At 46.4% G+C, this 22,865-nt stretch overlaps 2 protein-coding genes across 2 annotated transcripts; both read right to left on the bottom strand.

Moving 5' to 3' along the window:
- Positions 1-5,817: 5,817 nt before the first annotated feature.
- Positions 5,818-9,166, bottom strand: LOC139543472 (uncharacterized). Its single transcript, XM_071349570.1, has 3 exons — positions 8,828-9,166; positions 5,995-7,450; positions 5,818-5,885 (listed from the first exon to the last, which is right to left on the bottom strand). The coding sequence occupies exons 1-3, from the start codon at positions 9,164-9,166 to the stop codon at positions 5,818-5,820; spliced, it is 1,863 nt and encodes a 620-aa protein (XP_071205671.1).
- A 3,452-nt stretch (positions 9,167-12,618) lies between these two features.
- LOC139543471 (uncharacterized) lies at positions 12,619-13,901 on the bottom strand. The gene is made up of 2 exons (XM_071349569.1): positions 13,811-13,901; positions 12,619-13,427 (listed from the first exon to the last, which is right to left on the bottom strand). The coding sequence occupies exons 1-2, from the start codon at positions 13,899-13,901 to the stop codon at positions 12,619-12,621; spliced, it is 900 nt and encodes a 299-aa protein (XP_071205670.1).
- Positions 13,902-22,865: the final 8,964 nt, after the last annotated feature.

Below are 22,865 nucleotides of genomic sequence, written 5' to 3'. Positions count from 1 at the left end.
GTGCGTTCACTAAAAGCAGATGAAATGTCAAAAAGTTTCGTAACAGTCGGTAGAAACATGTCAAACGATGTATTGAATCAATCTTTAGGGTGTTTTTCACATAAATCTTCAATAATGTTCCAACCGGAGAATTCCTTTGTCTTCAGAAGTGCGATGGAACAGAGCTCACTCTCACATGAACGCGCATGGTCAGCGCATGTTCAGGTCATGAAAGACCTTACTCAATCCCCTCTCCTTCGGCCTCACTTCACAGTAGAAGCATCAGACAAGGTTCTAAAGACTGTTGACATCTAGTGGAAGCCATAGGAAGTGCAAAATGACCCATATCCCACTGTGTATTCGATAGGCGATGAGTTGAAAACCTACAACCTCAGATTTCCCACTTCCTGGTTGGATTTCTATCTCAGGTTTTTGCCTGCCATATGAGTTCTGTTATACTCACAGACATCATTCAAACAGTTTTAGAAACTTCAGAGTGTTTTCTATCAAATACTAATAATACTTGGCATATATTAGCAACTGGGATTGAGGAGCAGGCAGTTTACTCTGGGCACCTCTTCATCCAAGCTACTCAATACTGCCCCTGCAGCCATAAGATTTTTTTTTAAATCCCACAGAAACCCCCCTCACACCACCTCCTCACTCCCGACACCAACCACCCAGCCCCCCAGTTAAAACATTTATAATAATAACACCTTTTGTGAACTAACACTTGTCCCCCCTTACTCTCTGACTCCACTGATAGCGACATTGAGGAAAAATTGATTTACTATGCCTGTGATATGTGGTTGTAACACCTAGCTAACTGTAATTGGCCCTGGATAAGATCATCTGCTAAATGACTAACATGAAAACATGTGTGTAGGTGTTTGTAGGTGTGTGTGTGTGTAGACTACCTCTCCTCTCCTTCTGTATAGCTTTAGGAGACACTACCTCTCCTCTCCTGTATAGCTGTAGGAGACACTACCTCTCCTCTCCTTCTGTATAGCTGTAGGAGACACTACCTCTCCTCTCCTTCTGTATAGCTGAAGGAGACACTACCTCTCCTCTCCTTCTGTATAGCTGTAGGAGACACTACCTCTCCTCTCCTTCTGTATAGCTGTAGGAGACACTACCTCTCCTCTCCTTCTGTATAGCTGTAGGAGACACCACCTCTCCTCTCCTTCTGTATAGCTGTAGGAGACACTACCTCTCCTTCTGTATAGCTGTAGGAGACACCACCTCTCCTCTCCTTCTGTATAGCTGAAGGAGACACTACCTCTCCTTCTGTATAGCTGTAGGAGACACTACCTCTCCTCTCCTTCTGTATATCTGTAGGAGACACTACCTCTCCTCTCCTTCTGTATAGCTGTAGGAGACACCACCTCTCCTCTCCTTCTGTATAGCTTTAGGAGACACCACCTCTCCTCTCCTTCTGTATAGCTGTAGGAGACACTACCTCTCCTCTCCTTCTGTATAGCTGTAGGAGACACTACCTCTCCTCTCCTTCTGTATAGCTGTAGGAGACACCACCTCTCCTCTCCTTCTGTATAGCTGTAGGAGACACTACCTCTCCTCTCCTTCTGTATAGCTGTAGGAGACACCACCTCTCCTCTCCTTCTGTATAGCTGTAGGAGACACCACCTCTCCTCTCCTTCTGTATAGCTGTAGGAGACACTACCTCTCCTCTCCTTCTGTATAGCTGTAGGAGACACTACCTCTCCTCTCCTTCTGTATAGCTGTAGGAGACACCACCTCTCCTCTCCTTCTGTATAGCTGTAGGAGACACTACCTCTCCTCTCCTTCTGTATAGCTGTAGGAGACACTACCTCTCCTCTCCTTCTGTATAGCTTCAAGAGAGAGATGATCTGTAGGGACAAGGCAGATGTATGATGTCAGAAGCAGGAAACACACCAAAGAGAAATGGTTTTGTCTGTGATGTCGCTTCACTATAAAAACACATGTTCTGCTATTGAAGTAGTGGGACTCACTGTGTAGAACTTCCATGTATTGTTGTATAAATTCATTCTTGATGAATGAACAGTCAAGATGTTTGATGAAAAGCATCTGCAGTTTTGTCTGTCTTCTTTTCATGATTATTGAACATTAATCTTCAAGTAGGAAATCTAGCGTGATACTAGAATATTCCCAGCTAACAGAACGTTCTGAGAACCATATGTTTCTTGGCGTTTGGTGAGATCGTGGTTGTCCTATGGTTATTTTGCATACAAACTTAACACAATGTTCTGGGAATGTTGCAGGATACCAGCTAGAACATAACGTTCTGTGGACCATATATTTCTTAATGGGGAATTTCAGTACTTAATCATAATGTTTCCTATAGGTTTCTTCATGGTTCAATTTGAAGGCATGTCCTCAGAACATTAAGAAAACGTTCCATAAATACCGCAAGAAAACATGAGCAACGTTCTAAGAATGTTATTTAAATACATAAACATTCCGTTCCCAGCATCAACAAAACTCTCTCTATCCTTTACCCTAGTGGTTAAGAGCATTGGGAAAGTAATCAAAAGTTCGCTCGTTCAAATCCCGAGCCGTCTGTGTGAAAAATGTACTGATGTGCCATTGAGCAAGGCACTTAACTCTAATTGCTCCTGTAAGTCATTCTGGATAAGAGTGTCTGCTAAACGACAAACATTTAAAAAATGTTTTCAGAACCTCCCTGAAACCTAAAAATGAATGTTCCCGAAACATGCAAAATGTTCACTTCCGTACTCAGATTGTTTAAAACACGTTCCCGTTTTACCAGACAGAAAATGTATGGCTTCATTCCCAGAACCAAGGGGAAACCAAAAACATATGTTCCCACAACTTCCAAGTAACTAAATGTGCTAGCTGGGTCTGACTACCTTTCAAACTAGTTCACTATTTAAGACTTTTCTGTCTTAGTGAATTCAACCTTCTCAGTGAGGTTGATCTGTGAACAGGACTGATGGAAGGACATGTTAAGGATTTCTATGGCTTGACTACAAGTCACAGACTGTACCTACAGATATAGCTACCTATGTTGGATCTGTAGATTATAGCTACCTACACTACATGACAAAAAGTATGTGGGTCCCCCCTTTGCTGCTATAACAGCCTCCACTCTTCTGGGAAGGCTTTCCACTAGATGTTGGAACATTGCTGCTATAACAGCCTCCACTCTTCTGGGAAGGCTTTCCACTAGATGTTGGAACATTGCTGCTATAACAGCCTCCACTCTTCTGGGAAGGCTTTCCACTAGATGTTGGAACATTGCTGCTATAACAGCCTCCACTCTTCTGGGAAGGATTTCCACTAGATGTTGGAACATTGCTGCTCTAACAGCCTCCACTCTTCTGGGAAGGCTTTCCACTAGATGATGGAACATTGCTGCTATAACAGCCTCCACTCTTCTGGGAAGGCTTTCCACTAGATGATGGAACATTGCTGCTATAACAGCCTCCACTCTTCTGGGAAGGCTTTCCACTAGATGTTGGAACATTGCTGTTATAACAGCCTCCACTCTTCTGGGAAGGAATTCCACTAGATGTTGGAACATTGCTGCTATAACAGCCTCCACTCTTCTGGGAAGGCGTTCCACTAGATGTTGGAACATTGCTGCTATAACAGCCTCCACTCTTCTGGGAAGGCTTTCCACTAGATGTTGGAACATTGCTGCTATAACAGCCTCCACTCTTCTGGGAAGGATTTCCACTAGATGTTGGAACATTGCTGCTATAACAGCCTCCACTCTTCTGGTTAGGCTTTCCACTAGATGATGGAACATTGCTGCTATAACAGCCTCCACTCTTCTGGGAAGGCTTTCCACTAGATGATGGAACATTGCTGCTATAACAGCCTCCACTCTTCTGGGAAGGCTTTCCACTAGATGTTGGAACATTGCTGTTATAACAGCATCCACTCTTCTGGGAAGGCTTTCCACTAGATGTTGGAACATTGCTGCTATAACAGCCTCCACTCTTCTGGGAAGGCGTTCCACTAGATGTTGGAACATTGCTGCTATAACAGCCTCCACTCTTCTGGGAAGACTTTCCACTAGATGTTGGAACATTGCTGCTATAACAGCCTCCACTCTTCTGGGAAGGCTTTCCACTAGATGTTGGAACATTGCTGCTATAACAGCCTTCACTCTTCTGGGAAGGCTTTCCACTAGATGTTGGAACATTGCTGCTATAACAGCCTCCGCTCTTCTGGGAAGGCTTTCCACTAGATGTTGGAACATTGCTGCTATAACAGCCTCCACTCTTCTGGGAAGGCTTTCCACTAGACATTGGAACATTGCTGTGGGGACTTGCTTCCATTCAGACACATGAGCATGAGTGAGGTCGGGCATTGATGTTGGGCGATTAGGCCTGGCTCACAGTCAACGTTCCAATCACAGGAGGTTGGTGGCACCTTTATTGGGGAGGACATGCTCGTGGTAATGGCTGGAGCGGAATAGGTGGAATGGTATCAAATACATCAAACACATGGTTTGATGCCATTATATTGACTCCATACCAGGCATTATTATGAGCCTTCCTCCCCTCAGCAGTCTCCACGGGTGCCAATTCATCCCAAAGGTGATTGATGGGGTTGAGATAAGGGCTCTGTGCAGGCCAGTCAAGTTATTCCACACTGATCTCGACAAACCATTTCTGTGTGGGCCTCTTTTTATCCACGGGGGCATTGTCATGCTGAACCAGGAAAGGGCCTTCCCCAAACTGTTGCCACAAAGTTGGAAGCACAGAATCATCTGGAATGTCATTGTATGCTGTAGTGTTAAGATTTCCCTTCACTGGAACTAAGGGGCCTGAACCATGAAAAACCCCAGACATTATTCCATTATTCCATTATTCCATTATTAGACCATTATTCCTCCTCCATCAAACTCTACAGTTGGCACTACGCATTGGGGCAGTTTGCGTTCTCCTGCCATCCGCCAAATCCAGATTTGTCTGTCGGACTGCCAGATGGTGAAGCGAGATTCATCACACCAGAGAACACGTTTCCACTGCTCCAGAGTTCAATGGATGCGAGCTTTACACCAATCCAGCTGACACTTGGAATTGCACATGGTGGTCTTAGGCTTGTGTGCGGCTACCCGGACATGGGAAATCCACTTCATGAAACTCCCGACGGACAATTTGTGTGTTGACATTGCTTCAAGAGGCAGTGTGGAACTCGGTAGTGAGTGCTGCAACCGAGAACAGATGATTTTTATGCGCTATGCACTTCAGCACTCGGCGTCCCCCTTCTGTGAGCTTGTGTGGCCTCCCACAACCTCCCCAGCCTCCCACAACCTCCTCAGCCTCCCACAACCTCCTCAGCCTCCCACAACCTCCCCAGTCTCCCACAGTCTCCCCAGTCTCCCACAACCTCTCCAGTCTCCCACAACCTCCCCAGCCTCCCACAGCCTCCCCAGTCTCCCACAACCTCCCCAGTCTCCCACAACCTCTCCAGTCTCCCACAACCTCCCCAGTCTCCCACAGCCTCCCCAGTCTCCCACAACCTCCCCAGTCCCAGTCTCCCCCAGCCTCCCACAACCTCCCCAGTCTCCCACAACCTCCCCAGTCTACCACAACCTCTCCAGTCTCCCACAACCTCCCCAGTCTCTTGGTTGTGGGAGGCTTTGGTAGGTTATGGGAGGCTGTGGGAGGTTGTGGGAGGCTGGGGAGACTGTGGGATAATGTAGGAGACTGTGGGAGACTGGGGAGTTTTTTTGGAGACTGGGGAGGTTGTGGTAGACTGGGGAGGTTTTGGGAGATTGGTGAGGTTGTGGGAGTCTGGTGAGGTTGTGGGAGACTGGGAAGGTTGTGGTAGTCTGTGGGAGACCGGGGAGGTTGTGAGAGGTTATGGGAGGATGGGGAGGTTGTGGGAGATTGTGGGAGACTGTGGGAGACTGGGGAGGTTGAGGGAGACTGGGGAGGTTGTGGGAGGATGTGGGAGGTTGTGGAAGAAAGAGGGAAGGTTGTGGGAGGATGGTGATGTTGTGGGAGACTGGGAAGGTTCTGGGAGTCTGTGGGAGACTGGGGAAGATGTGGGAGGTATGGGAGGCTGTGGGAGACTGGGAAGGTGGGAGGTTGTGGGAGACAATGGAGGATGTGGAAGGATTTATGAGGTTGTGGGAGGTGGTGTGAGCTTCTGGGAGGTTATGAGGTTGTGGGAGGTTGTGAGAGGCTGGGGAGACTGTGGGAGAATGTAGGAGACTGGGGAGGTTTTTTGGAGACTGGGGAGGTTGTGGTAGACTGGGGAGATTGAGGGAGGCTGGTAAGGTTGTGGGAGGCTGGTGAGGTTGTGGGAGACTGGGAAGGTTGTGGGAGGCTGTGGGAGGCTGGGGGGGTTGTGGGAGGTTGGGGAGACTGTGGTAGGTTGTGGGAGACTGTGGGAGACTGGGGAGGTTGTGGGAGACTGGGGAGGTTGTGGGAGGCTGATGAGGTTGTGGGAGGCTGGTGAGGTTGTGGGAGGCTGGGAAGGTTGTGGGACTCTGTGGGAGACTGGGGAAGTTGTGGGAGGCTGGGGAGGTTGTGGGAGGCTGGTGAGGTTGTGGGTGACTGGGATGGTTGTGGGAGTCTGTGGGAGACTGGGGAGGTTGTGGGAGGATGTGGGAGGTATGGGAGGCTGTGGGAGACTGGGGAGGTGGGAGGTTGTGGGAGACAATGGAGGATGTGGAAGGATTTATGAGGTTGTGGGAGGTGGTGTGAGCTTCTGGGAGGTTATGAGGTTGTGGGAGGTTGTGAGAGGCTGGGGAGACTGTGGGAGAATGTAGGAGACTGGAGAGGTTTTTTGGAGACTGGGGAGGTTGTGGTAGACTGGGGAGATTGAGGGAGGCTGGTAAGGTTGTGGGAGGCTGGTGAGGTTGTGGGAGACTGGGAAGGTTGTGGGAGGCTGTGGGAGGCTGGCGGGGTTGTGGGAGGTTGGGGAGACTGTGGTAGGTTGTGGGAGACTGTGGGAGACTGGGGAGGTTGTGGGAGACTGGGGAGGTTGTGGGAGGCTGATGAGGTTGTGGGAGGCTGGTGAGGTTGTGGGAGGCTGGGAAGGTTGTGGGACTCTGTGGGAGACTGGGGAAGTTGTGGGAGGCTGGGGAGGTTGTGGGAGGCTGGTGAGGTTGTGGGTGACTGGGATGGTTGTGGGAGTCTGTGGGAGACTGGGGAGGTTGTGGGAGGATGTGGGAGGTATGGGAGGCTGTGGGAGACTGGGGAGGTAGGAGGTTGTGGGAGACTTGGGAGGCTGGGGAGGTTGTGGGAGGCTGGTGAGGTTGTGGGAGACTGGGATGGTTGTGGGAGTCTGTGGGAGACTGGGGAGGTTGTGGGAGGTATGGGAGGCTGTGGGAGGCTGTGGGAGGTGGAAGATTGTGGGAGACTTGGGAGGCTGTGGGAGACTGGGGAGGTTGTGGGAGGCTGGGGAGGTTGTGGGAGGGTGGTGAGGTTGTGGGAGACTGGGGAGGTTGTGGGAGGATGTGGGAGGTATGGGAGGCTGTGGGAGGCTGGGGAGGTGGGAGATTGTGGAAGATTGGGGAGGTTGTGGGATGCTTTGGGAGGTAGTGGGAGGCTGTGGGAGGTTATGGAAGGTGCGTGGCTGGGGAGGTTGTGGGAGGTTGTGGGAGACTGGTGGAGGTTGTGGGAGACTGGTGGAGGTTGTGGGAGACAGAGGAGGTTGTGGGAGGCTATGGGAGGTTGGGGAGCTGTGGAATCTAACTAAACTATTTGATAGTTACCATCTGTATACCTATTCTTGAAAAAGAGCACCACCATTTGTTGGTCTCCAAAGGAGATGTCGGTGGGATTAGAGATGCAACTGTCCCAACGACCCGGTAAGAGGATAGAAATGACCAGTCAAAAACAAATAAAAATCAAATAACATTTTATTGGTCACATACACATGGTTAGCAGATGTTAATGCGAGTGTAGCGAAATGCTTGTGCTTCTAGTTCCGACAATGCAGTAATATCTAACAAGTAATCTAACAATTTCAAAACAACTACCTTATACACACAATTGTAAAGGAATGAATAAGACTATGTACATATAAATATATGATGAGCGAAGGCCGTGTGGCATAGGCAAGATGCAGTAGATGGTATAGAGTACAGTATATACATATGAGATGAGTAATGTAGGGTATGTAAACATTATATAAAGTGGCATTGTTTAAAGTGACCAGTGATTCATTTATTGCATCCAATTTTTTATTATTAAGTGTCTAGAGATTTGAGTCAGTATGTTGACAGCAGAGACTCAATGTTAGTGGTGGCTGTTTAACAGTCTGATGGCCTTGAGATAGAAGCTGTTTTTCAGTCTCTCGGTCCCAGCTTTGACGCACATGTACTGACCTCGCCTTCTGGATGATAACGGGGTGAACAGGCAGTGGCTCGGGTGGTTGTTGTCCTTGATTATATTTTTGGCCTTCCTGTGACATCGGGTGATGTAGGTGTCCTGGAGGACAGGTAGTTTGCCCCCGGTGATGCGTTGCGCAGACCTCACTACCCTCTGGAGAGCCTTACGGTTGTGGGCGGAGCAGTTGCTCTACCAGGCAGTGATACAGCCCGACAGGATGCTCGAGGTTGTGCATCTGTAAAAGTTTGTCAGTGTTTTCGGTGACAAGCCAAATATCTCCAGCATTCTGAGGTTGAAGAGGCGCTGTTGCACCTTCTTACTACGCTGTCTGTGTGGGTGAACCATTTCAGTCCGTGATGTGCACGCCGAGGAACTTGAAACATTCCACCTTCTCCGCTACTTTCCCCGTCGATGTGGATAGGTGGGTGCTCCCTCTGCTGTTTCCTGAAGTCCACGATCATCTCATTTGTTTTGTTGACGTTGAGTGGGAGGTTATTTTCCTGACACCACACTCCGAGGGCTCTCACCTCCTCCCAGTAGGCCGTCTCGTCGTTGTTGCTAATCCAGCCTACCACTGTGGTGTCGTCTGCAAACTTGATGATTGAGTTGGAGGTGTGCATGGCCACGCAGTCATGGGTGAACAGGGAGTACAGGAGAGGGCTGAGAACGCACCGTTGTGGGGCTCCAGTGTTGAGGATCAGCGAGGTGAAGATATTGTTTCCTACCCTCACCACCTGGGGGCGGCCTGTCAGAAAGTCCAGGACCCAGTTGCACAGGGCGGGATCAAGACCCAGGATCTCGAGCTTAATGACGAGTTTGGAGGGTACTATGGTGTTAAATGCTGAGCTGTAGTCGATGAACAGCATTCTCACATAGGTAGTCCTCTTGTCCAGATGGGTTAGGACAGTGTGCAGTGTGATTGTGATTGCGTTGTCTGTGGACCTATTGGGGCGGTAGGCAAGTTGGAGTGGGTCTAGGGTGTCAGGTAGGGTGAAGGTGATATGATCATTAACTAGTCTCTCAAAGCACTTCATGATGACAGAAGTGAGTGCTACGGGGCGGTAGTCGTTTAGCTCAGTTACCTTAGCTTTCTTCGGGACAGGAAAAATGGTGGCCCTCTTGAAGCATGTGGGCACAGCAGACTGGGATAGATGACACCGACAGAGATGGTCGTCTCGCTTCGCGTTCTTAGGAAACTATGCAGTATTTTTATATATTTTTAAATTATTTCTTGCATTGTTTCCCCAGGTAATCTTAAGTCTTATTACATACAGCCGGGAAGAACTATTGGATATAAGAGCAATGCCAACTTACCAACATTACGACCAGGAATACGACTTTGCCGAAGCGGATCCTCTGTTCGCACCACCACCCAGGACAATGGATCTGATCCCAGTAGGCGACCCAAAACAACGGCGCCGCAGAAGGGGCAGACGGTGCGGTCTTCTGGTCAGGCTCCATAAACGGGCACATCGCTCACCGCTCCCGAGGATACTACTCGCCAATGTCCAGTCTCTTGACAACAAGGTAGACAAAATTCGAGCAAGGGTTGCCTTCCAGAGAGACATCAGAGATTGTAACATTCTCTTGTACAAAGAAACGTGGCTCACTCGCCATGTGTTATCAGAGTAGGTACAGCCACCCGGGTTTTTCTCGCATCACGCCGACAGAAACAAACATCACTCTGTTAAGAGGAAGAGTGTGGGATGTGTGCCTTATGATTAACAACTTGTTGTGTAATCATAGCAGCATACAGGAACTCAAGTCCTTTTGTTCACCTGATCTCGAGTTCCTTACAATCAAATGCCAAGCGTATTTACCAAGAGAATTATCTTCGATTATAATCACAGCCATTTATATCCCCCCCAAGCATATACCTCGACGGCCCTGAAAGAACTTCACTGAACACTATGTAAACTAGAAACCATATATCCTGAGGCTGCATGTATTGTAGCTGGGGATTTCAAAAAAGCTCATCTGAAAACAAGGCTCCCTAAATTTTATCAGCCGATCGAATGCGCAACTCCAGCTGGCAGCATTCTGGATCATTGCTACTCTAACTTCCGTGACGCATACAAAGCCCTCCCCTACCCTCCTTTCGGCAAATCTGACCACGACTCCATTTTGTTGCTGCCAGCCTATAGACAGAAACTAAAACAGGAAACGCCCGTGCTCAGGTAAGTTCAACGCTGGTCTGACCAATCGTATTCAACGCTTCAAGATTGCTTCAAACACGTAGCCTGGGGTATGTTCCGGATAACATCAGACAACAACATTGATGTATACGCTGACTCGGTGAGCGAGTTAATTAGCAAGTGCATCGGTGATGTTGTACCCACGGTGACTATTAAAACCTTCCCTAACCAGAAACCGTGGATTGATGGCAGCATTCGTGCAAAACTGAAAGCACGAACCACTGCTTTTAATCATGGCAAGGTGACGTGAAACATGACCGAATACAAACAGTGTAGCTATTCCCTCCGCAATGCAATCAAACAAGCTAAGCGTCAGTATAGAGGCAAAGTACAGTCGCAATTCAACGGCTCAGACATGAGACGTATGTGGCAGGGCCTACAGTCAATCACAGATTACAAAAATTAAACCAGCCCCATCGCAGACACCGACGTCTTGCTCACAGACATATTAAACAACTTCTTTGCTCGCTTTGAGTACAATACAGTGCCACTGACACGGCCCGCGACCAAAACCGTGGGCTCTCCTTCACCGTGTCCAACGTGAGTAAAACATTTAAATGTGTTAAATCTCGCAAGGCTGCTGGCCTAGACATTTACATTTACATTTTAGTCATTTAGCAGACGCTCTTATCCAGAGCGAGTGCATACATTTTATTACATTTTTACATACTGAGACAAGGATATCCCTACCGGCCAAGAGCAGACGCTCTTATCCAGAGCGACTTACAGTAGAGTGCATACATTTTATTACATTTTTACATACTGAGACAAGGATATCCCCTACCGGCCAAACCCTCCCTACCGGCCAAACCCTCCCTAACCCGGACGACGCTATGCCAATTGTGTGTCGCCCCACGGATCTCCCGGTTGCGGCCGGCTGCGACAGAGCCTGGGCGCGAACCCAGCCCAGCCTGGGCGCGAACCCAGAGACTCTGGTGGCGCAGCTAGCACTGCGATGCAGTGCCCTAGGCCACTGCGCCACCCGGGAGACATCCCTAGCGGCTAGACGGCATCCCTAGCCGCGTCCGCAGAGCATGCGTAACAACACATGTTCATTGCCACACTCAAGACAGAAACACACATATACACACACACAGCAAACAGGAAGTGGAGTAGGTGGAATTGAAAGTGATAGTGGTTTCTGTAATGGAACAGAAAGAGGAATGTACTACACAACAGTAATAACAGTGATGGCTAGTAACTATGTAGAATAGGCTAGCAGTAATAGCATAGCTACATAACGGTATAGCAACAATGAACATGTCATAGCAGGTAGCAGGTATTAGCATAACATCTTAATAGGCTTAGATAGAACACTGAATTTGCAGGGCAACAAGCGTTAGCGAGGCTAACACTAGGACACAGTGTAGCAATACAATAGCAGCTATAAGATGTTAGCAATAGGCTAATGTGATAAACATAGCACACAGGATATACAGGGCCAACTAGCGTATGTTATAACTTAGCATGCTAGGTTAGGCTAGCAGGTTGGGTAAGGCCATGTAGGCCGCCATCTTAGGTTGAATGACAGTAACAACAACAACACTGGCCAGCGGCCATCTTAAGACCTGCGGGAGGAATGGCTATCAGATAGTTACAAGCTTACAGTACAACCAGACATAAAGTGCCCTATCCCAGTACAGCGCACTTCCGTAGGTCAGTGAATCACTAACACTACCCTATAAGGAGAGTCCAGGGCTGCAGGAGAAATGGTCCGTGGGTTGTGGCCCAGCAATTGATGTGCAGGCAGAGGTTTATGCTCCACACTCTGCCACTCTTGCTGAAGACTGAGCCCAGACTGGGCTGGACTGGGCTGGACATAATATACTCGTCACGGGCCCACCTGCCTATTGGACAGATGCCTTGAGGAGATGTAGGTGGGCAGGGTCAAAGTTGGTGAATGTCCCAATCAGAGGTCACGGGGTGTGGCATGTAACTGGAGCGCTCCAGAGGTGCACACAGAATAACCTGTAAACAATGGGGACCCATCTCCCGCCTCTGCTTTCTGCAGGGTCGGGGAGTCAGGCAGAGTGGGGGGCAGGTAGGCTACTTGTTTCAAGAGAGAGGGCTGTGAGTTAGTGTTCAGGACAGGGACTGTAAGGGTTTTCTACAGTACTTACAGGTCAACATATGTTGGATTGGTAGTGACTCTCTCTTACTGTAGTTGCATTTAAACTCGGGATTGAGAAGTAGAATGTTGGGTGAGGTGTGGGAGGCTGGGTGGGGCTGTGGGAGAATGGGGGAGGCTGGGGGAGAATGGGGAAGGCTGGGGGAGAATGGGGGAGGCTGGGGAGAATGGGGAAGGCTGGGGGAGAATGGGGAGGCTGGGGAGAATGGGGAAGGCTGGGGGAGAATGGGGGAGGCTGGGGGAGAATGGGGAAGGCTGGGGGAGAATGGGGGAGGCTGGGGAGAATGGGGAAGGCTGGGGGAGAATGGGGGAGGCTGGGGAGAATGGGGAAGGCTGGGGGAGAATGGGGAAGGCTGGGGGAGAATGGGGGAGGCTGGGGGAGAATGGGGGAGGCTGGGGGAGAATGGGGGAGGCTGGGGAGAATGGGGAAGGCTGGGGGAGAATGGGGAGGCTGGGGAGAATGGGGAAGGCTGGGGGAGAATGAGGGAGGCTGGGAAGGGTGTGGGAGAATGGAGGAGGCTGGGGGAGAATTGGGGAGGCTGGGGAGAATGGGGAAGGCTGGGGGAGAATGTGGAAGGCTGGGGGAGAATGGGGAAGGCTGGGGGAGAATGGGGGAGGCTGGGGAGAATGGAGGAAGCTGGGGGAGAATGGGGGAGGGTGGGTGAGAATTGGGGAAACTGGGGGAGAATGGAGGAAGCTGGGGAGAATGGGGACGGCTGGGGGAGAATGGGGAGGCTGGGAAGGCTGTGGGAGAATGGGGGAAGCTGGGGGAGAATGGAGGAAGCTGGGGGGGAATGGAGGAAGCTGGGGGGGAATGGGGGAGGGTGGGTGAGGACTAGAGAGGCAGGCAGGGGAAGAGGCTGTCACCCTCCATTTCCGTCAGGGTCCTGTCCATTCAGGAGAATATGACAGAGATGTAAAGCAATCTCCCTGACCGACCCACCAAATTAATCTGAAGAAGCTGTCCAATGAATCAAATGGAAATGAACAGGAACACGCTGCTTTCACATGCTCATTGTGAGTTGTCCTGGGGTCGCCAGGGAAAAAAGAAATCTCCTTTTTAGGAATTGAATACTTGGGATGAGCTTGGCAACCCCAACTTAACATATGCAAAAATCACTGCATTTATTCATGGGCATGGCACTTGCAGACACAAAACAGAACCCACAATCAAAAATGTAATTTACCTCGTAACATGGCTGCTTTTGCATTGCAAACAGGCTGCCAATCGTCTTCCTGTTTTGCTGACGGTGACTGATAGGACGAGAAGAGTTTCATTTCTACCGATGAGAACTCATGTTGAATTAAACGACCCTGTGTGGCTCAGTTGGTAGAGCATGGCACTTGCACCGCCGTGTGTTGTGGGTTCGATTTCCGCTGGGGCCACCCATTTGTGTGCTGTGCCTCAGGGAGTCCCCCAGATCTATTGTTGCTTTTGTGGTGGTAATATCCTCAGAGAACCTTCCTTTCTCCCCTCTTCTCCTCTCTCCTCTCCTCTGTCTCTAGACTCTGTTCACAGACAGCCTCCATCACCCCCTATAGTGAACACTACCCCTCTCCTCTCCTCTCCTCTCCTCTCCTCTCCTCTCCTCTCCTCTCCTCTCCTCTCCTCTCCTCTCCTCTCCTCTCCTCTCCTCTCCTCTCCTCTCCTCTCCTCTCCACTACCTCCTCTCTTCTCCTCCTCTCATCTCTCCTCCTCTCTCCTCCTCTCCTCTCTGTCTCTCTGTCTCTCTGTCTCTGGACTCTGTTCACAGACAGCCTCCATCACCCCCTTTAGCATTCACTACCTCTCCTCTCCTCCCCTCTCTTTCAACTATTTCCACCCCTCTCCTCTCTCCTCTCCTCTGTCCACAGACAGCCTCCATCACCCCCTTTTGCGTTCAATACCTCTCCTCTCCTCTCCTCTCTCCTCTCCTCTGTCTCTAGACGCTGTTCACAGACAGAATCTATCTCCTCTCCTCTCTCTTGCCCTCCTTTCCTCCTCTCCTCTCCTCGTGACTGTAGTCCACACCACCCTATCCCCTCTACCTGACACGTCTGTGGCGGGCTGAAGAGTAAGTGATAGTGTCTTTATGCGTCCCTTCACCACTCTGCATTGAAAGGCAGCGGAAACACTCAGAGAAGAATAGCAGCGGCGCTCCAGTCAGATTGAAAGAGAAGGACAACCAGATGGGACCCTGATGTTGATAGGAACACAGGTCTATTCACAGGACCTAGGACCAGAGTAGACAGAAAGCCTTTTAGACTGTCTGTCTCTGTATATCCAGGCACTTCTGATGCCTTTCAAATTTCATTATCACGTTCTATCCCGGTGAATACAGCCATGGTAAGTGAATACAGCCATGGTAAGTAAATATAGCCATGGTAAGTAAATGCAGCCATGGTAAGTGAATACAGCTATGGTAAGTGAATACAGCCATGGTAAGTAAATATAGCCATGGTAAGTAAATATAGCCATGGTAAGTAAATGCAGCCACGGTAAGTGAATACAGCCATGGTAAGTAAATACAGCCATGGTAAGTAAATGCAGCCATGGTAAGTAAATGCAGCCATGGTAAGTAAATACAGCCACGGTAAGTAAATACAGCCATGGTAAGTAAATGCAGCCATGGTAAGTAAATATTGCCACGGTAAGTAAATACAGCCATGGTAAGTAAATATAGCCATGGTAAGTAAATACAGCCATTGTAAGTAAATATAGCCATGGTAAGTAAATGCAGCCACGGTAAGTAAATACAGCCATGGTAAGTAAATACAGCCATGGTAAGTAAATACAGCCATGGTAAGTAAATACAGCCATGGTAAGTAAATATAGCCATGGTAAGTAAATACAGCCATGGTAAGAACATACAGCCATTGTATGTAAATATAGCCATGGTAAGTAAATGCAGCCATGGTAAGTAAATACAGCCATGGTAAGTAAATACAGCCTTTATAGGTAAATACAGCCATGGTAAGTAAATACAGTCATGGTAAGTAAATACAGCCATGGCAAGTGAATACAGCCATGGCAAGTAAATACAGCCATGGTAAGAACATACAGCCATTGTATGTAAATATAGCCATGGTAAGTAAATACAGCCATGGTAAGTAAATGCAGCCATGGTAAGTGAATACAGCCATGGTAAGTGAATACAGCCATGGTAAGTAAATACAGCCATGGTAAGTAAATACAGCCATGGTAAGTAAATACAGCCATGGTAAGTAAATACAGCCACGGTAAGTAAATACAGCCATGGTAAGTAAATATAGCCACGGTAAGTAAATTTCAGCCACGGTAAGTAAATACAGCCATGGTAAGTAAATACAGCCACGGTAAGTAAATACAGCCACGGTAAGTAAATACAGCCATGGTAAGTAAATGCAGCCACGGTAAGTGAATACAGCCACGGTAAGTGAATACAGCCATGGTAAGTAAATATAGCCATGGTAAGTAAATACAGCCATGGTAAGTAAATACAGCCATGGTAAGTAAATACAGCCATGGTAAGTAAATGCAGCCACGGTGAGTGAATACAGCCACGGTAAGTGAATACAGCCATGGTAAGTAAATACAGCCATGGTAAGTAAATATAGCCATGGTAAGTAAATACAGCCATGGTAAGTAAATGCAGCCATGGTAAGTAAATGCAGCCATGGTAAGTGCATACAGCCTTTATAGGTAAATACAGCCATGGTAAGTAAATACAGTCATGGTAAGTAAATGCAGCCATGGTAAGTGCATACAGCCTTTATAGGTAAATACAGCCATGGTAAGTAAATACAGTCATGGTAAGCAAATGCAGCCATGGTAAGTAAATGCAGCCATGGTAAGTAAATACAGCCACGGTAAGTAAATACAGCCATGGTAAGTAAATGCAGCCATGGTAAGTAAATATTGCCACGGTAAGTAAATACAGCCATGGTAAGTAAATATAGCCATGGTAAGTAAATACAGCCATTGTAAGTAAATATAGCCATGGTAAGTAAATGCAGCCACGGTAAGTAAATACAGCCATGGTAAGTAAATACAGCCATGGTAAGTAAATACAGCCATGGTAAGTAAATACAGCCATGGTAAGTAAATATAGCCATGGTAAGTAAATACAGCCATGGTAAGAACATACAGCCATTGTATGTAAATATAGCCATGGTAAGTAAATGCAGCCATGGTAAGTAAATACAGCCATGGTAAGTAAATACAGCCTTTATAGGTAAATACAGCCATGGTAAGTAAATACAGTCATGGTAAGTAAATACAGCCATGGCAAGTGAATACAGCCATGGCAAGTAAATACAGCCATGGTAAGAACATACAGCCATTGTATGTAAATATAGCCATGGTAAGTAAATACAGCCATGGTAAGTAAATGCAGCCATGGTAAGTGAATACAGCCATGGTAAGTGAATACAGCCATGGTAAGTAAATACAGCCATGGTAAGTAAATACAGCCATGGTAAGTAAATACAGCCATGGTAAGTAAATACAGCCACGGTAAGTAAATACAGCCATGGTAAGTAAATATAGCCACGGTAAGTAAATTTCAGCCACGGTAAGTAAATACAGCCATGGTAAGTAAATACAGCCACGGTAAGTAAATACAGCCACGGTAAGTAAATACAGCCATGGTAAGTAAATGCAGCCACGGTAAGTGAATACAGCCACGGTAAGTGAATACAGCCATGGTAAGTAAATATAGCCATGGTAAGTAAATACAGCCATGGTAAGTAAATACAGCCATGGTAAGTAAATACAGCCATGGTAAGTAAATGCAGCCACGGTGAGTGAATACAGCCACGGTAAGTGAATACAGCCATGGTAAGTAAATACAGCCATGGTAAGTAAATATAGCCATGGTAAGTAAATACAGCCATGGTAAGTAAATGCAGCCATGGTAAGTAAATGCAGCCATGGTAAGTGCATACAGCCTTTATAGGTAAATACAGCCATGGTAAGTAAATACAGTCATGGTAAGTAAATGCAGCCATGGTAAGTGCATACAGCCTTTATAGGTAAATACAGCCATGGTAAGTAAATACAGTCATGGTAAGCAAATGCAGCCATGGTAAGTGCATACAGCCTTTTTAAGTAAATACATCCATGGTAAGTAAATACAGTCATGGTAAGTGCATACAGCCTTTATAAGTAAATACAGCCATGGTAAGTAAATACAGCCATGGTAAGTAAATACAGCCTTTTTAAGTAAATACAGCCATGGTAAGTACATACAGCCATGGTAAGTAAATACAGCCATGGTATGTACATACAGACATGGCTATTTCACTTTACATCTCTGTGTTATTTCTAGACTAGACAGACAGACAGACAGACAGACAGACAGACAGACAGACAGACAGACAGACAGACAGACAGACAGACAGACAGACAGACAGACAGACAGACAGACAGACAGACAGACAGACAGAGAGAGAGACAGTTAGTATTGATTCAGTGGAGAATAAATTAGGTCAAACAGATATCATATAGGTATACTTGACATGCAAAAAGTCCCCTATAAGTGTTTACCAAAGCATATTGTATTTAGTGATAATATTCTGTTGGCTTCAGGTGTATGTAGTTAATAAGTGAGGCTATGATCAAAGGACACGTCCTGGTTTGTTTGAATTGAAGAGAGACGATGTGAGGTTCTGAGAGATCTGTAGTGTCACACTGCACCTGTGGCAGCGGTGTGTTGGTGTTTGATGTGAAGTGGCCAAACGCCTCTACACACTCTAACCAACCACACCAGCTGATGTCCACAGACCTGGCACAATTCATGTGGTATGGTTGACGATTACCTAGCTAGGATAAGTTACTGGTGTGGTATTGTGCTTGAGCAGCCCAGTAGTGGACTGTAGTAGTGGGTTGTAGTATTGGATAGTAGTAGTGAACAGTAGTAGTGGACAGAAGTAGTGAACAGTAGTAGTGAACAGTAGTAGTGGACAGTAGTAGTGAACCATAGTAGTGAACAGGAGTAGTGGACAGTAGTAGTGAACCGTAGTAGTGAACCGTAGTAGTGAACCGTAGTAGTGGACCGTTGTAGTGAACAGTAGTAGTGGACAGTAGTTGTGCTGACAAACTGCCTGGGAGCTCCTCAGTGGTGAAACTCCTCCTCCTTCAATCAGTGGTGAACCAGGTGGAACAAATCTTCCAGGCAATCTGGGCGTGCCAGCACCTGGCTCTGCTGTTGTCTTTAGACCGCAGTGAAAGGAGCATTTATAACACCACAAGACCAAGGAAACTTCATCTTTGTGATCAAGGTGACTGTGCAAGTCCAAGCCCTCCACAAAACTGTGAAAGACAGCCGGTTAGCGCCATATTAGCCATGCTTGGCTAGACTGACTTAAGCAGTGCACTGCTAATGATACTCTGGAAAACACAGACTCTTAACTCTTAACTTTGATAGGACTTTTGCAGTGGTATTTATAACTTCAAATGTTGTTTGTGGGGTATAAAGGAAAAGTAAGAAGAGCCAAATTCATTGTTGACAAAGAACTTGTTTGAAATGGTTAAAAGTAATTTAAACTTTGTAGAAATCTTAGTAAACCAAGTTCTTAATTCAGTAACAAATGTAAAGTCTAAAAAATCTTTGGCTAAAAAATGAAAGATTTGTCTGTTTAAAACTACTGATTAGAAAATAAATGTAATTTTTTACTTCTAAAAATATTTTGAATGTATTTGGCTAAAATGCAAATTTAGATAAAAATATACTGATTCTGCTCATTTGATAAAAAATGGTGGGTTTTTATTTTGGGAAACATTTGCTTAAAAGTGGACACCTTGTATTTTATAATGGCAGAAATGTGTTTATCTGAGGTGAATGTGGATAATTTTGTGTATTTAATTAGGCTGTCAACTCAAATAATAACTTGTATTTTTCATCTCTTTTTTGAGGTTTTTCACCTGTTTACTGCCAACCAAAGAATGGTAAATAAAAGACAAACAACTGAATCCATGGCTGTTTATTGAGTGAAATCCAGTTAAAATCTTCATGTGGAGGGACTGTCCTTTTCAAGTGGGGAATTGCACAAGAAAGAGGTCAAAACTTGACAGTAGTAGTGAACCGTAGTAGTGAACAGTAGTAGTGGACAGTAGTAGTGGACATTTGTAGTGGACAGTTGTAGTGAACAGTAGTAGTGGACAGTAGTAGTGGTCAGTAGTAGTGAACAGTAGTAGTGAACAGTAGTAGTGGACAGTAGTAGTGAACAGTAGTAGTGGACAGTTGTAGTGAACAGTAGTAGTGGACAGTAGTAGTGGTCAGTAGTAGTGAACAGTAGTAGTGAACCGTAGTAGTGGACAGTAGTAGTGAACCGTAGTAGTGAACCGTAGTAGTGAACAGTAGAAGTGGACAGTAGTAGTGGTCAGTAGTAGTGGACTGGAGTAGTGAACCGTTGTAGTGAACAGTAGTAGTGAACAGTAGTAGTGAACAGTAGTAGTGAACAGTAGTAGTGGACAGTAGTAGTGAACAGTAGTAGTGGACAGTAGTAGTGAACCGTAGTAGTGAACAGTAGTAGTGGACATTAGTAGGGGACAGTAGTAGTGAACAGTAGTAGTGAACAGTAGTAATGAACAGTAGTAGTGGACAGTAGTAGTGGACATTAGTAGTGGACAGTAGTAGTGAACAGTAGTATTGAACAGTAGTAGTGGTCAGTAGTAGTGAACAGTAGTAGTGAACAGTAGTAGTGGTCAGTAGTAGTATGTAGTAGTAGTTTACAGTAGTGGACATTAGTAGTGGACAGTAGTAGTGGACAGTAGAAGTGGTGGGTAGTAGTATGTAGTAGTAGTTTACAGTAGTGGACAGTAGTAGTGAACAGTAGTAGTGGACAGTAGTAGTGAACCGTAGTAGTGAACAGTAGTAGTGGACATTAGTAGGGGACAGTAGTAGTGAACAGTAGTAGTGAACAGTAGTAATGAACAGTAGTAGTGGACATTAGTAGTGGACAGTAGTAGTGAACAGTAGTATTGAACAGTAGTAGTGGTCAGTAGTAGTGAACAGTAGTAGTGAACAGTAGTAGTGGTCAGTAGTAGTATGTAGTAGTAGTTTACAGTAGTGGACATTAGTAGTGGACAGTAGTAGTGGACAGTAGAAGTGGTGTGTAGTAGTATGTAGTAGTAGTTTACAGTAGTGGACAGTAGTAGTGAACAGTAGTTGTGGTTAGTAGTAGTGAACAGTAGTAGTGAACAGTAGTAGTGAACAGTAGTAGTGAACAGTAGTAGTGGACAGTAGTAGTGAACAGTAGTAGTGGACAGTAGTAGTGGACAGTAGTAGTGGACAGTAGTAGTGGACAGTAGTAGTGAACAGTAGTAGTGGACAGTAGTAGTGGACAGTAGTAGTGGACAGTAGTAGTGGACAGTAGTAGTGGACAGTAGTAGTGGTCAGTAGTAGTGAACAGTAGTAGTGGACAGTATTAGTGGACAGTAGTAGTGAACAGTAGTAGTGGACAGTAGTAGTGGACAGTAGTAGTGAACAGTAGTAGTGGTCAGTAGTAGTGGACAGTAGTAGTGGACAGTAGTAGTGGTCAGTAGTAGTGGTCGGTAGTAGTGAACAGTAGTAGTGGTCAGTAGTAGTGGACAGTAGTAGTGGTCAGTAGTAGTGGACAGTAGTAGTGAACAGTAGTAGTGGTCAGTAGTAGTGAACAGTAGTAGTGGACAGTAGTAGTGGTCAGTAGTAGTGGACAGTAGTAGTGGACAGTAGTAGTGGTCAGTAGTAGTGGACAGTAGTAGTGAACAGTAGTAGTGGTCAGTAGTAGTGAACAGTAGTAGTGGACAGTAGTAGTGAACAGTAGTAGTGAACAGTAGTAGTGGTCAGTAGTAGTGGACAGTAGTAGTGGACAGTAGTAGTGGTCAGTAGTAGTGGACAGTAGTAGTGAACAGTAGTAGTGGACAGTAGTAGTGGACAGTAGTAGTGGTCAGTAGTAGTGGACAGTAGTAGTGAACAGTAGTATTGAACAGTAGTAGTGGTCAGTAGTAGTGAACAGTAGTAGTGAACAGTAGTAGTGGACAGTAGTAGTGGACAGTAGTAGTGAACAGTAGTAGTGAACAGTAGTTGTGGTTAGTAGTAGTGAACAGTAGTAGTGAACAGTAGTAGTGAACAGTAGTAGTGGACAGTAGTAGTGGACAGTAGTAGTGAACAGTAGTAGTGGACAGTAGTAGTGGACAGTAGTAGTGTACAGTAGTAGTGGACAGTAGTAGTGGACAGTAGTAGTGGACAGTAGTAGTGGACAGTAGTAGTGAACAGTAGTAGTGGACAGTAGTAGTGGACAGTAGTAGTGGACAGTAGTAGTGGTCAGTAGTAGTGGACAGTAGTAGTGAACAGTAGTAGTGGTCAGTAGTAGTGGACAGTAGTAGTGGACAGTAGTAGTGGACAGTAGTAGTGGTCAGTAGTAGTGGACAGTAGTAGTGAACAGTAGTAGTGGTCAGTAGTAGTGAACAGTAGTAGTGGACAGTAGTAGTGAACAGTAGTAGTGGACAGTAGTAGTGAACAGTAGTAGTGAACAGTAGTAGTGAACAGTAGTAGTGGACAGTAGTACTGAACAGTAGTAGTGAACAGTAGTAGTGGACAGTAGTAGTGGACAGTAGTAGTGGACAGTAGTAGTGGTCAGTAGTAGTGGACAGTAGTAGTGAACAGTAGTAGTGGTCAGTAGTAGTGGACAGTAGTAGTGGACAGTAGTAGTGGACAGTAGTAGTGGTCAGTAGTAGTGGACAGTAGTAGTGAACAGTAGTAGTGGTCAGTAGTAGTGCACAGTAGTAGTGGACAGTAGTAGTGAACAGTAGTAGTGGACAGTAGTAGTGAACAGTAGTAGTGAACAGTAGTAGTGAACAGTAGTATTGGACAGTAGTAGTGGTCAGTAGTAGTGGACAGTAGTAGTGAACAGTAGTAGTGGTCAGTAGTAGAGAACAGTAGTAGTGGTCAGTAGTAGTGAACAGTAGTAGTGGACAGTAGTAGTGAACAGTAGTAGTGAACAGTAGTAGTGAACAGTAGTAGTGGACAGTAGTAGTGGACAGTATTAGTGAACCATAGTAGTGGACAGTAGTAGTGAACAGTAGTAGTGGTCAGTAGTAGTGGACAGTAGTAGTGGACAGTAGTAGTGGACAGTAGTAGTGGACAGTATTAGTGGACAGTAGTAGTGGACAGTAGTAGTGGACAGTAGTAGTGAACAGTATTAGTGAACCATAGTAGTGGACAGTAGTAGTGGACAGTAGTAGTGGTCAGTAGTAGTGGACAGTAGTAGTGAACAGTAGTAGTGGACAGTAGTAGTGGA

This window comes from Salvelinus alpinus, chromosome 18, assembly GCF_045679555.1.
Source record: "Salvelinus alpinus chromosome 18, SLU_Salpinus.1, whole genome shotgun sequence".
In the NCBI taxonomy this organism is placed as follows: domain Eukaryota; kingdom Metazoa; phylum Chordata; class Actinopteri; order Salmoniformes; family Salmonidae; genus Salvelinus; species Salvelinus alpinus.
Note: the sequence above shows the minus strand (reverse complement) of the source record. Positions and strands in the feature narration are given on the sequence as shown.

What these genes read in the sequence shown, in the direction of transcription:
- LOC139543472 (XM_071349570.1), bottom strand. Translation starts at nt 9,166, where the DNA reads ATGCTGTTCATCGACTACAGCTCAGCATTTAACACCATAGTACCCTCC. An exon ending in AGACGGCCTACTGGGAGGAG is followed by an intron (nt 7,451 to 8,827) that starts GTGAGAGCCCTC and finishes CCACCTCCCCAG; the next exon opens with CCTCCCACAGCCTCCCATAC. An exon ending in TACCTCCCACATCTTCCCCA is followed by an intron (nt 5,886 to 5,994) that starts GTCTCCCACAGA and finishes CAACCTCCCCAG; the next exon opens with TCTCCCTCAACCTCCCCAGT.
- LOC139543471 (XM_071349569.1), bottom strand. Translation starts at nt 13,901, where the DNA reads ATGAAACTCTTCTCGTCCTATCAGTCACCGTCAGCAAAACAGGAAGAC. An exon ending in AAAAGCAGCCATGTTACGAG is followed by an intron (nt 13,428 to 13,810) that starts GTAAATTACATT and finishes ATTCCCCCCCAG; the next exon opens with CTTCCTCCATTCCCCCCCAG.